The sequence below is a fragment of the Squalius cephalus genome (assembly GCF_949319135.1).
Source record: "Squalius cephalus genome assembly, chromosome: 22".
NCBI classification, from domain to species: domain Eukaryota; kingdom Metazoa; phylum Chordata; class Actinopteri; order Cypriniformes; family Leuciscidae; genus Squalius; species Squalius cephalus.
The window spans coordinates 18,890,080-18,904,723 of record NC_137143.1 but is presented as its reverse complement, the minus strand read 5'-3'; the positions used below and the strand labels follow the sequence as shown (position 1 = coordinate 18,904,723).

Below are 14,644 nucleotides of genomic sequence, written 5' to 3'. Positions count from 1 at the left end.
TAGTTTTCTGAAATATATGGGCTATAATCTGTGTGTTTACACATCTTTTTTTAAAATGGCGGGTTTTTCTTAATAGGGTTTCGCATGCGTCCGGTCAATCAGTGTACATTTACGTCACTGTTAGTTCCTACTGTATAGTGCTGGTTTAGACCCTACTCTGAAGGAGGAGCTAATTTAGTTCCCCCCAAAAAGCGCTCCTAGAGCTAAAATCATTCCCAGTTCCTGTGGTACACACCAAAAAGTGAGTACTTTCGCTAATAGTTCTAGGAACTATGAAAAGGTTCCTCCGGTGCGAAAGCGTCTGTTGTTTGATCCCCATTTATTGTGGTCTTATCTTGCTAATCATGCACGTTTAAATGCTGCGATGGCACTTGGACAGGATTTTTAGTACAACTATAAAATTGAACCTGTCCCGCTTGTCACACTGCTATGAAGATGATTTGTAGTTTGATTGTAATACTAATGACTGGAACTCTGCTTGCTCTGAGGTTCTCGTTCACAGTGACTTTGGCTCAGGAACTCGTTTCATTACTGTAGTAAACGAGTGCCAAGCACTGCTCCCTCTCTTTTATTCCTCTCAAACATGGATCTGTCATTCCTCTCTTCCATCATAACGCTCTGAACAAAACTCCCACGTGGAGTCATCATCAAGCCTGCTGGATCCAGTGTACACTTACGTGAAGGCTGCCAACGGCGCTATTGTGAGTTTAAAGAGTGAACACGACGAAGGAGGATCTGAGTATGTAAACATGGGATGTCAATACTTCATTTGCCTTTTCACTAACTTGATCTCTCTATCAATTACAATTGTTAAAAAAAATGATGGCAAATGCTGTTGGCAACTGCTGTGATTAAATAGTGAGATTTGGACAATGTAAATGCTGTTTCACTAACTCTACAGCCATCTTGTGTAATGGAGACTTGTCTGGCTTTGGGAAGTAGAGCGGAAATACAGCCTCAAGAAAAGAGGGTGGATATCGACCCCGCTTCAGGCAGGCATTGCGAACACACTGCCTTTCGAAATAAGAAAATCACAGGACATGCAGACTGGCGTAAGGAAAATACGAAGAACCCACACCCACCAAAAAGTGAAAAAAAGTGAAAACCACAACCAAAGCACCATTCAGAGGCAAAAAGCTCCCAGAAGAATGTGAATCTCTTTCTCTCCTTTCCTCTCTTTATAATATAAAAGAAGTGAATATGCAAATATGCAAATATGTAAATATGTGATTGCTTGTTCCCATTTATGCATTTGGCAGATGATTTTATCCAAAGTGATGTACAGTGCATTCAAGCTAAACATTTAGTCATTTTAGTGCTTTCTGGGAATCAAACTCAAGACATCGGCATTGCTAGCACCATGGTCCCATCAGCTGAGCAACAGGAACACTAGTTGTTGTTTTTTAAACTAAAATTATAGGCAGATTAAATATATTCTGTCTGGATATTTAATAAAAAAAAAAAATACATGGTAACACTTTATTTTACAGTGTCCGTGTTACATATGTTACATGTACTTACCATAGCAATAAGAGTAAATTATGCATAATTACATGCAATTAACCCTCAACCAAAACCTAATCCTACCCTAACCCTATAGTAAGTACATATAGTTAATTATTATTACCCAGTACTTAAAAATATAATTACACTGTAACACGGACACCTTAAAATAAAGTGCAACCAACTACATTAATGACAGTTTAACAATTCAACAAACTTACCGAAAGTGGTTCCCGCTTCAGGCCTCGACACTGACGACACAATAACGAATCCGAATCCTTCGTTCTCTCCTCGTTGGATCTCCACATCGTAGGGCTGGATGGCATTGGGGACCACCGTGTTGTTGCTGCCGCCTCCACCTCCGCTGCCGATGCCGCTAGTGGAGCCCGACCCGGAGCTGACCGTGTTGAGGGAGTTCTGGCTGCCCTGTGGCGTGCGCTTCTCCTCGGTTAGAGACGGGGCTTGTGTGCTGCTGTGGTGAGAGGAGGCTGGAGAAGGAGGCATCTCTCCATCCACCTTTGCCACTGAGGAGGAAGAGGGTTGGGGAGGGTTAGGAAGGTCACTCTGAGAGATTTATTTTCTGCAAGTCAAGGAGAAACCACTTCAGGACAGGCAAAGGCTGGAACTCAATCACGTTTATAATCTATGCACCAAACATGCTTCAGAACGGCATTAGTTGGTTAAATATGTCAACTTATTTTTGCCACATAATTAAAGATAATTGCGACTTTTTATCTCGCAATTCTGACTTTTTTCTTGCAATTGTGAGATCTATAATCGTAATTGCGAGTTTATATCTCGCAACTGTGAGAAAATCTGAACATAAACTCACAATTCAGGCTTTTTTTCTCGCAATTACGAGTTTATCTCTCACAATTCTGACTTTATTTCTCGCAATAGTGACTAATTCTGAGATATAAAGTCTGAATGTTGCAATTGTTGCTAAAATGTTGCAATTATCTTATTTCTTCTTTATTCCATGGCGGAAACAAGCTACAGTAGTTAGGACATGTAATTAGATAAAAGAAAAATTTCCCTGGATGTATAAAATATCTTTGCTCTGCTCTTGTATTTAGGTAGGTGATCCTGGATAAGTGAACAAGGTTAACTTATACTTTGAAACCTGACATATGGGACTCAGAGCCCCGCATAGATTAATTAGCCAGAGTCAGCAGGCGTACCCTCATTAACATGTGCCATGAACTCTCATTTAAATAAACTCTGTCTGATAGGAATGGATAATCAGGCCGCAAAATCCTGCATAATTCACAATTCCACTAGTCATGCTGGTCATTACGTAAGGGATGTAGAGTGCAACATGTAAGCTGTAATTAACACTTCCTCTGGAATTAACATACTGATATGAATGACATATGATACTGTACTTCAGGTACAGATTATCTTTTCTGGTCATGAAATACTGCAATGACTCTGGGGGGCAATGACTCTGAATTATTAATACATAAAATGTACAATGTTGTTCAAAGGTTCGGGGTCAGTAAGAGGTTTTTTTACTGTTTTTTGCGAAGAATGTTACAAAGGATTTCTGTTTCGGCTGTAATACTAATAATAATATGAAATGAGCACCAAATCAGCATATTAGAATGATTTCTTAATGAACAAATGAACAAATAGTTAGTCAGTAACTTTATAAGGAATGTATGGTTAGATTACATGCAAGAATAATAGTTTAAACATTCCAAATGTACAGTAAGTGACATCTACGGTTCAAATGCATGGTCCAAATCAACCCAAAGTTTTCTTTTTCTCCACGTTCAACACATGTTGTAAATTTCCTGCATTAAGCCATCGAAACGGAAATATGAGCAACTACATGTGGTTTAACGTTTTTGTGACAGTGACTGACACTGGCTTATCATCATTTCTGCAGGTGACCCATTGACCGGTTTCTCACAATAATGAAGAAGTATAAAATAAAGAAAAACAGCTAACATAATTCTGTTGTCACAGGGACAAAATATATTTTTCAATAAAAATGTAAAAAACAGTTTCATGACTAGTAATAAATATTTATGGCCCGTAATTTGTCTCAACAAAAATAATATTTTGGTGCCTGCTTACATCCATATCCAGTCTTGCGTCTCACAGTCAGGTTGACGTGACCCTGTTTTGCGGCTTGTTGCATGAGTTGAACGACTAGCTGATGGGATTTTCCCACAACAGCCGTTCCATCCACACAAATTAGCTCATCTCCTGATCGCAGACGCCCATCTTCATCGGCAGCTCCATATTTCACAATGTGGCCAATGTAAATCTGTACAAACAGACACAAAAAGAGAGTTAACAAGAGTTCTGAAACAAATCTGCCTTGGCCAAACTGAACTTCAACCCTTGAGGTTCATCACTTTTCAAGCTCTGTGTCAGTGTCGTGTCAAGGGGTTTAACTTCACTGAAACACTGAAATGTCTGATTATTTTAAGTCTAATGGTTGTGAAATGTTCTCCAAATAGTAAAACCTCTATGGAATTTTTTTCCATCCCTTATACCAGCAGAAAGGAGCAGTATTGTGGACAGCTCGTTTTTCATTCTTCAAGGACTAGAGTCCGAGAAACCGGCTCATCAGTTCAAAGATGCAACGTGGCCTCATTAAAGGGAAGAACTGGTGGTCTGAGAGATATATTCTGACTGATCGAGGCTGTGCTGCACACATCAAAGCCTTTGTCAACCTACACACACAGGGCAGATGCTTTCACTGGGAACAAGTTTTGCCAAAAGCAGAGTGTTTGTAATGTGCACATTTCACATAGGATTGGGTATCATGCACAAGATGTGAAGACTGATTGTGAGATCTTGGTTATGCTTGGACTATTACATTTGGAAAATCTTCAAAGGGTCTATATTTGGTGGGTGACTTTGGAAAAGTCAAAGAGTGCGAGTGTTTTTATACACAGGCATTAACAAAAATAAAAAATCTGTCTGGCATTATAACTAATTAAAATAAACCAATTAATAATTAATGTTGTTAGGTTTTATAAAATATTTTTGAAAAGTAACTAAGTATTAAAATTGATTTAGTTAATTGAAATAACCTTAAAAAGATGAATATTTGATTAAATAAAACAACAACTAACAACAGCCTTGACAACTAACTGAAATAAGTTGAAGTATTAAAATGACTAAAACTGAAATAAAAATAAATAAAGCTAAATTAAATATTCAAAAATCTAATAAAATCAAATAATGGCAAAAGTACAACAAAATTACGAAAACTAAAATGAAAACTAAACATATAAAAAGAAAAGAAAAATTTTAAATAATATAAATACTATATTTATTGTATATTTATTATTAATACTATACTATATTTGACAAATGGACAAATCCATACAAGACAATAAATAGTAGTAGTGATGTTTTTTTAATTTAAACAAATAATGGTGTTGAGTTAGAATTAATATAATATAATATAATATAATATAATATAATATAATATAATATAATATAATATAATATAATATAATATAATATAATAACCTATATATTTTAGGTTCTGTAAGTGGTACATGGTTTTTTTTACCAATTTTAAAACTGTTTGCCTTCATCATTTCATTTTAAATGGCCCTGCGGTAAGACAAATGTGTTTAAAAGAAAATCCATGTAGCTGCAAGTAAAATAATTATAAAATATTTAGCTAAATTATATTTAAAATTGGTTTAGATAGCCTACAATGTCAAACCACAGGAAATAACTTTATGTCATCTACCCATAACCACAGCAGATTAAACGAATTAAACGAATAAACAACTATAATAAATATCAATAAATGAACAAACTAATGAACACAATACTCGCAGAACTGCACAAATGAGGCCTGCACTCATTTCTTTGAACTTACCGGCTCGCCAGGTTCATTGCCTCCCAGGATCCTGAATCCAAAGCCGGTATCTTTTCTCCACAGGAAAATATCCTGCTCCTGGTAATCAGGTACTGAAAAGGAAGAAAAATAGCTTGAGACCGAGATCAATTCACCTGCAGAATGACGCACAAGCTTTGATTATCCCGATCCTGCCTCTTTCAAGAATGGCTGCTGGTTCAAGGAAAAGCGAACAATGTCGCTTTCATGATTGCATCTAGGTCTCACACATCTGGATTTTTTTCTAATTGGTTCACACCAATGAAGATGTAATATAATGACTACTCTGCTCCAATTAATTCACATATTACAATCCGATTATCAGGTATTTCCATCTGAGAAAATGATAAGCACGTGCTTAAATCTATATTACAGATCAAGTGAAGCAGAGGAGAGAACCCAGAGGTCTTTTGATGCAGATGTGCCCTTGAGCTTACACCAACGCCTGTGTGCCGTCTCCACCACAGCACTTCCATGTCAAATCAGTCAGGACAAGCACCAGCAGAGCTTCCCCCTCATTTAGACTTAAAGTCCTGCAGACATCAGCAATCTGTCAGGTTTTACATTATTGACCCTGTAGCTCTCCAATGCATCACATGATGTTCTGTCAGGGGACGCTTATGCCTGTTAAGTAGAGAGAGCTGGAAACCGTGGCTCTAGTCAGCTTTTACCGGAGATCTTTTTTTTAAATGTGCTTACCTTTAAGAATGGGCTTCGGTTAACGTAAGCTAACAACAAATGCTCTGGATTCGTGATTCTGCTGCAAAGCTATTGAAATGCAACTGGACGTGTGGAGCAGCTGCCAGACACAATGACCTCCATCTCCAGTCTAACCAGATGTACAGCAATTTACTGTAACAGAGACAGGAAGTAGAATGGCTCCAGAGCCATTCAAAATGGCTGCTGCATGGGCAATTTTCCCACACCGTTCGATCTCCATTAAGAAGCAAGGACGGTTGTGGCAGACTCTGCAAATTGTGCATTATGGCATAGACCTTACATTCATTTGTGTTAAAGCCTCTCAATGCAGCTGCTCATTGAGTTTATTGAACTGAATGTTTTCAAGCTGGTCCAAAAAACCCAATCAAAAGTCAATGATTTATTTCTCAATCCGTTCAAGGACCGCAACAGTCTGATTATGGAACGGGCTCCCATTAGCCGGTTTTGTTGAGTGACTCAAAAACATACTCTTCAACCAGTGAAGCCTGATTTTCAAACAAATTATTCTAATAGTTTGGTTCTTTTTAGTCAATCAACTCCCAAATGAATTATTTCAATGAGTTTTTAGTGAATCAAAAAAACATATGGCGCAATCAGTGTAGACCAATTCCCAAATGAATGACTCTAAAGAGTCAATTCTTTTTAGTATATAGTTTTAACTTTATTATTGAAATTATATCTTTTGTCTACTAAATAAATTTTTTTCCCATTAAGGAAGAGTAGTTAAAATAATTGTTAATGGAACTCTTACAGGGGTCATCGGATGCCCATTTTCCACAAGTTGGTATGATTGTTTAGGGTGTTCATGTAAAGTTTGTAATATACTTTGGTTAAAATTCCTCAATGGTTGTGTAAAACAACACCCTTTTTAACTCCTCAAAAACAGCTTTGTTCACAGTGACCTGTTTCGGTGCATGTCTCTTTAAATGATAATGAGCAATTGCTCACCCCACCCCTCTCTTCCATGGGGGTGTCGAATGGCTGAGGGCAGAAATATGCTAATACGGGACAGTCCGTCAGTGGTCGAGGGCGGAGCATGAGCATTATGACATCATAGTGCTCAGAAAATTCAAACGGCCTGATTAAAAAAAATCCTCAAAAATTGTGTCCACACACTGCAAAGACACATTTATATGCAAACACCATATAAAAGTGAATTTTGCATCCGCTGACCCCTTTAAAGAACTGTAAAAGTTAAGAGACGTCAGAACCCAATTCTGAATGATTCCCATCCCTATAGTCCCTACATCCTCCTCCTTAAGGGACTTACTAATGAGAAACCCTAACAAAAACAGAGACAATGAAGACACTCCAAGTTAGCACAATTTTTCCAACCCAAACATTGGAGTGCTCCATTCCACAGCCTCTTAACATCCGCTGAAAGATATTCTTGTTAATTAGCCCCTCTGCTCTCTGGCACACATGAAAGTAGTATTGGATTCACTGTCTTCCACCACTACCAATTATTTGCACATTTGTCAAAAGATGTGTTCTAGAGCGCGCTGGAGCGTGTGAACGCACTGATGGCAGGGAGAAGTGTAATTGGTCAGAAGTGCCTCAGTGTTCATGTTGGCTTCTCACTGGCGGTGAGTGAGTAGGCAAAAGCAAAGTGAAGGAAAGAAGGAATGGGAAAGGCTAATGAATAGCTTTGGAAATACAGATGACAGGTTCATCCGAACACAGCTCTCTGATCACAACAAACACAGGCGATTCGAACTGACGGCTAATGGTTTACATTAGGCTTGGACAGCTATTTGGATCCTGAAAGACTACAGCCGTGTTCAAAAGGATGTTTGATGTAAATGGAATTTTTAGCGGTCTCGCCACATTTGAAATGCACAAATTACCTAACGTCACTATTTAATATACTTAATATTGAGAAACCATGAATATAATGTTTGGCTGAAAATGTATATTTTGTTTTGTATAGATTGACTGTTAAAATTAGCATCAACTGTTAAAATCACATTGATATATAAAGACAACTGCCTTAATTTTAGACCAAACCAACCATGCATTATTTTTGTTTACACCAAGGTTAGATCATTTTTTCACCAGCAAACATTTTCAATCCCCAAAATGTTGATGTTAATATTTAGCTTAATGGCAAAGCAGAACCATCAAACAAGAAATACAGCCTGTTCCCAACCAACTAACCAAACCTGATATCCCAATACCAACCAAACATAAACCCAGTGATCCGCTGCCAATGCACCCGCCACCAGAATCCCATATTACTTACGCCTACTTTCATACATGCTCCTGGATTGGGCCCAGATTTTAAAGGGATCTGGTTTCTTCTGGAGAGTTCCGTCTACTGGAGGGTCCTGGGGCAGGCTTGGCAGGGGCTGGGAGGGTGGAGGTGGGGCGGCCGACTCGTTGAGCAGGGCCTGGGAGGCGTGGAGGGGAGAGTCGGTGTGGATGCTGCGCTGACTGGACACGCTGTGCTGGGAGCTGCCCTGACTGTCCTTGCGCTCCAACTGTTGCTGTGTGGGGGGTAAAAATTAGAGGAAACATGAATAGAGAAGAAAAAAAAGCACCACAACATCACGTCTTTAAGATGGAGTGCAAGAATTGAATAAATGAGGAGAAGGCAAGTAAAAAAAAAAGAAACAAAGAAAGAAATGTGAATGAATGAGTTGAAGGACAGAATGACGCAAAACTCTCTATAACCATTCTGTCAGGATTCATTCAAGCCAAGAATTAAATCAACGCATTCAACTATCATTCAACCTCACCCCCTCAACAAATACCCTCCAAGCAACTCAACTCAGTATTTTTGCTTCACTTATCACATTTTAAGCTTTTTACTTTTATACATTTTGTATACACCTTTCTTGGTCTGATTGCATTTTTTCAGTGTGCAGGCAACTTCAGCTACTTGATTGACATAACATCTTTTGTTCTATGCACCTGAGAACTCACTGGCTCTTCTTTTTTGAGCGCATACAATTCTTTTCAATAATATTAATATAATAAATAGGCTTCAAAATGAAAATTAACACTGAAATGACTATAATACACATTAAAAAGTGGGGTCTAAAAGTCTCAGACACTAAAACTATGCATATGCAAATCAACCATATTTTAGAACTTAGAAAACTGTCAACAATACAACGTTAAAATGAATAAGAGATATAATTCTGCACTGTTACTAGGTCACTAATCGAATAAGCAAATGACAGTGTCTGATCATGTGACTCCTTCGTACAGATGGTCAGATGTTCAAAGATGCTCTTTGAATCATGGTCAAATTAAGCTGGATAACATGATTATTGTGTTTTACACAAACTTACAGCTTGAGTGCTGTGATAGTTGTCACCCAAACTGTCATGCTGACAGTTTAATTAGTAAAATTTGCACTTTAATAATTTGTAAAGCAAACAATTAAATGATAAAACGCAAAATAGAAGCATTTTCACCCCATTGTATATACTAATTATTATATAAATATTTTCAAACCATGTTTTAATTTAAAATGTGTATTCCAAGTAATAAATCATTATTTAACAATGACATGCTTCCAGAAGGGTTGGGTTTTTTAATGTTCTCTCCTCCACTAAGTCATCTGAAGTTCTTTTTTAAACCCACGCATACAGCTCTACATCCTTTTGCATCCCAGCACAATCTATGAATCTGTACAGCAGACATCCAGAAATTCAGCAATAAAAAAATAATAATACATTCAAACCACAATTCAATAAGTAGCTAATAAATCCATCCAAATAAAACAGAGGCCATTTGAGATTTGAGAGACGCTTGTCTGGCACTGAGGACTCATACAAGCATGGACTTGAAAAAAAAAAAAAACACACAAAAAACAAGGCTGCCATTTTAACAGAAGAACACTGATCATTGTTTCTACTGTCCACAAACTCGAGCTAAAAACCCTCAACAGGCTGGTGAACACAAAAGATTAAAAATAAGCACATTTTTTGCTATTCTGCCCCTGAAGCTCCAAGGATGGACCTGCTGGTTTCGCTGTTTTCTGTAAATCATTAGAGGGCTATTACAGGGTGCCCATGTGACCAATAAAATCAGCCCTCCTCCCAGGGGTGAACACCATCCTCCCAACCCCGACCACATGGTTTCATCGTCCACTGACAGAGTGTTTGCATTGAAGTGCATATCAGATTCTCTCTGCCTGAGCAGTGACATTGTAAAACCTCTTTTGAACACTAGACCAATGCCACAGACAATGAGCAAAAGCAACCAGAAACAATGTGGAGAAGATTAATAATAAAAAAAAGGTGGTGAAGAGGAAAGAACAGACTGAGAATGAAACATCTGTACTCACCAGTTTGGGGCTCTTCTTCGCAGGTGCCACCCCTACAGAAAGCAAAAGAGACAGAAATATTAATTGTACGCACACAAAGATTTCACCTTCCCCACAGGCACAAATCTGAAAGTAATCCCAAGACAGATGGATGACTCCAATCAGGGCGCTTGGTGCGGCGGCAGCCCCGTCTCCTTTCCGTTTCTTCTCTCGTTCCTTTACTCCGACAGCACAAACCATAAAGAGGGCAGCGCGGACTATCCGCATCAGAGGACCGACCCCCATTACCCTGATTAAATGCTAAGCAGACCCCATGAACTTAAAGGAACAGTTTGGTCTTTCTTATGTAAAACACAAAAGAAGATATCTAACAGAATGTCCCAGCTGCCATTTTCCATATCATGAAAGTCACTTCCATTGTCTGGGCATTCTGCAAAATATTTCCTTTTATGTCTACGGAAGATTTGGAATGACATGATTCCAGACATTTCATTCCAGGGAGAAAAAATCCCTTTAAACCTACCAGACACTGCGCGAGAGATGAAGACAGAAAAAGAGGAGAGCGAAAGATAGAGAGAACGAATGAGACACAGGAAGAGAAACAGAGAGGGGCTTATGCCCAGACAGGTGCTAAGCTATTACCCATGGAGAAGGAGTCCAAGATACTGAACATTAAATTATAGGCAACGGTCAGTTCCCCTCTTACTGAAACCATCTTCCAGCGTCCCTGCCCCTCGCGATGTTGTTGCCGAAGGATCCTGCATCTAGAGCCAGTCCTTGATTCTCCTGTCTTTTGAGCTTCTCTTTTTTCTCTCCCTCTCTCTCTCCTTCCTTCTTTTTTGCCCTCCCCCTCCTTGTTTCGATGTGCATCACCCTCGCTCCGTCTTCATGTGTTTGCTGCTTCTCTCTGCTTCTCTCTCCCCGATACGACCGTTCTCGTGCTCGCTTTACCATCGTACTCCCTCCTCCGAACACTGATTCCCTCCCACTTCTACATGCGCTGATGTGCCATCGCCCCCTCCCACGCCTCCATCAGAAAGGCTGGGTATGACAGGCCATGCATAAATTATGCATTCATACATAAATAGATGTGAACGTCATTTATTGCATGAAAAAAAAAAAAAACAGGAAAGAGATGAAAAACTAATGTCGGTAAGATTCATTAGTGTGATCATAAGTTGTGATTTCGCACCTGGGATCCTGATCGGTCCTCTGATTCCAGTCTGGCCTGGAAATAAGGCTGCTTACTATGAAGCCGTTACCTTGAGAGCAAGTCGTCTGCGTGTGAGCGCGCCCACGGTAACACACATACGCACTCGCGCCATTTAAACGTCCAGCCTGTCCTGAACACATAGTTCTCTCTTTCAACAAAACGCTTCTACTCTTTATTCTGATACAACTTCAGGTATTCAATCGTCCTTTCCATTGCAAATTGACCTGCCCCATAAAGCCTTGCCCCCAACCTGACTCATTATCCCCAAAACAAACACAAACGTCCTCTGCAGTCTTCCGCCTCGCTCTCTTCTCTATGCCAGTCTCCACTACACTCCATTAATTGTTAAAAGTTTCTGCAGCATTGCTACACTCCCTCTTTGCTAACACACTCTCTTCATTTTTCTCTGTATGTATTCACTTTAAATCTCACACAATGGTTTGTTTGGTAGAGCAATTTTTCTGAAACTTCTGACAATGGTAATTGTAATATTGATTTGGCTAAACGTTGATGATTCTTATGACCTCAAGTGTAATTTCTATAATATTCTCCCTGCTCAGACAAACTATTCCACATTGGCACAGCAACAAGAATGCATTTTAAACAAAAAAAAACCCCGAATGAATCTATGCTATTTTATGAGATTAAGAGTAGATCTGTGCTGGTCTTATTTTATAACCCATTTGAGTGTCTGGAGGTCGTTGCTTATAGAGGAGAGATGCTGCCTAATACCTTCTAATCAATCAATCCATTTCGCTTTACTGGGCACATAATGGCTTTATCTGAATCCCATAAACCAGTGCTGCTTGCTGAATGAAAAGCAAACAAAGTGACCAATGCATTAAAAGTGGATGACTCTTATTGTGATTGCTGCTTAACTCTTGAACCTGTTTCAAATCCTATAGTCAAGCACTTTGAGGTAGTTTCAAGACCCTTGCCATTTCGCTCCTCCTTCCTTTGTGCAGGACTGATACCATATCAGCTCAACATCTCCACCAATTCATCATTTATTTAGAGCTTTGAGCAGAACATCAAAGAAACGACAACTGACTGAGATTAGCTATATTTCAGTTCTGCACAAAGTCGTCAAGAAAACTGGGTTAAGTAATTCAGCTCATGTCCAAAATCAAACTCAAATGAACAATTGTTGGTGTGAGAGACAAACCCAAGTGGCACGTGAGCTCCCTCCATAACTACTGTATGTTGAACATGCAGGAGTTAATCAGCAGGACTATAGGTGACAGGTCAGTGGGAATCACGTCAGGCACAGAGGAGACTAATAAGAAGGTTTAGCAGGAGAAGATTATGGTGCACTGCATGCGCACATGCATGTGCATAAGGGCATGAAGAGAGCGAAGGGTTTGTACTGGAACCATTTTCCTCTGCCAGGATGATCGGAACAGATTCTGACGGTCAGGACCATCTGTCAATGATGTAGTCTGACACACAGAGGAATGAGAGACAGTCTCCCAGGAGCGGCCGCAGCATGAGTCTAGTGCGGAGAGTGTGACACAAAACCATTTTCATGCAAGACTATTGTGCAGTTCCAAAAACTTGTCAGATCCCTATTTGGCAGCATTCTAGGGCATCTCAAGCAGTGAAGTCTGTTAAAAAAGGTAGGCAATTTAATTAAGCTGCCTGCTGCAAAATTGCTGCATCACATTTATGGAGAAAGGATAATTCATCCAGAAATGAAAATTCTGTCATAATTTAATCACCCTAGAGTTGTTCCAAACCTGTATGACTTTCTTCCCTATGTTGAACACAAAAGAAGATATTTTGGAGAATATGGGTAACTAAACAGTTTCTGGTCCCCATTGACTTCCATATTAAGAAAAATATGGAGGTCAATGGTGTCCCACAACTGTTTGATTACCAACATTCTTCAAAATATATTTTGTGTTCAACAGCGGAAAGAAATTCATTCATGTTTGTAACAACATGAGGGTGAGTAAATGATGACAGAATTTTCATTTTTGGGTGAACTTTAACAAGTTCTGTGATCATTTCAAGATGGCGGACAAAGTGCGAGAGATTATAAACACACTTCCGTCAATACTGAAAAATATCAATAAAAATTGTTCAAAAGGCCCATTCACACCAAGAATGTTAACTATAAAGTTAACAACGATAACTATGTCTGGATGATAATGCTCTGTTTTAAAGCTCGCAGTGCAGATATGTTGTCTTCTGCTTTAAACACTCTGAAAGTGGTTCCAGCGATATTGTCATTCCGCCTTATAATATGTGTGCCATTTCCTATTCTAACATAGAGTGATTATTAAAACTTTATATTTATGTAGATGTTGATTATAAATACACTTAAACTTAATTCAGTACTGAAAAGTAACAATAAAAAACCTTCAAGTATAATTAAAATATATTATTTTACCCAATATTGTATTTTGACACGCTTTGAGATAAATCCAAGATGGAAGAAAGTGAGAGAGATGTTAAAAAATACTGTTAAGTAGCAGTAATGAATTAAGTGTAAGATGGTGGACCAAGATAAATTTTGGTTAACTTACAATAACAATAATGCACTCGTTACTGAAAAGAAATCAATTCTGATCAATTGTTAGTTCAGCCTCCAATGTGAAGCGTTATTTGTGTGTAGTTGCTGCCAATATAGAGCGTTTCAAAATGTTCTCATGATGACATTCCTTGTGAGTTACAAAATGGACTATTACAGCTGCCTATGTAGGCTGCTCACTAGAGAACACAGCTTATGTGTGTACGGTTGTTGTGTGTACACTGGAATAGTCTTAACATGACATGGCCTTCAATTGGAGGTGACAGGCCATGGAGTGATGTTAAAATAGCCCTGTGCATACACCGATGCACAGCGTACACACACACACGGCTCTGATGGCTATTGTACAACTTCCCCTCCATTGCTTGTGTGGATTCAGAAGGTCCACACAAACATGTCAATCAAAAATCATTCAAGGGTAACACATAATGAAAGAATAAGATGCAGAGTGGACTTGAAAACACCTGTCTGTCTGTCTGTCTGTCTGTCTGTCTGTCTGTCCTCACTGCCTGCTGGCATTTGTTC

The 14,644-nt window shown here is 38.9% G+C and overlaps 1 protein-coding gene across 18 annotated transcripts in view; it reads right to left on the bottom strand.

Annotated features, from left to right (window-relative positions):
* magi1b (membrane associated guanylate kinase, WW and PDZ domain containing 1b) overlaps positions 1–14,644 on the bottom strand; it is a 135,642-nt gene that overhangs the window by 12,915 nt on the left and 108,083 nt on the right. For 14 of the 18 annotated variants that reach the window (XM_079857557.1, XM_079857552.1, XM_079857565.1 and 11 more), the window contains 5 exons: positions 10,395–10,426; positions 8,340–8,583; positions 5,360–5,451; positions 3,586–3,778; positions 1,725–2,027 (listed from right to left, as the gene is read on the bottom strand). In XM_079857557.1, the coding sequence (XP_079713683.1) occupies positions 1,725–2,027; positions 3,586–3,778; positions 5,360–5,451; positions 8,340–8,583; positions 10,395–10,426 (864 nt within the window). The remainder of the gene's footprint in view (positions 1–1,724; positions 2,028–3,585; positions 3,779–5,359; positions 5,452–8,339; positions 8,584–10,394; positions 10,427–14,644) is intronic. The other 4 variants (XM_079857562.1, XM_079857566.1, XM_079857569.1 and 1 more) reach the window with 1 other exon arrangement.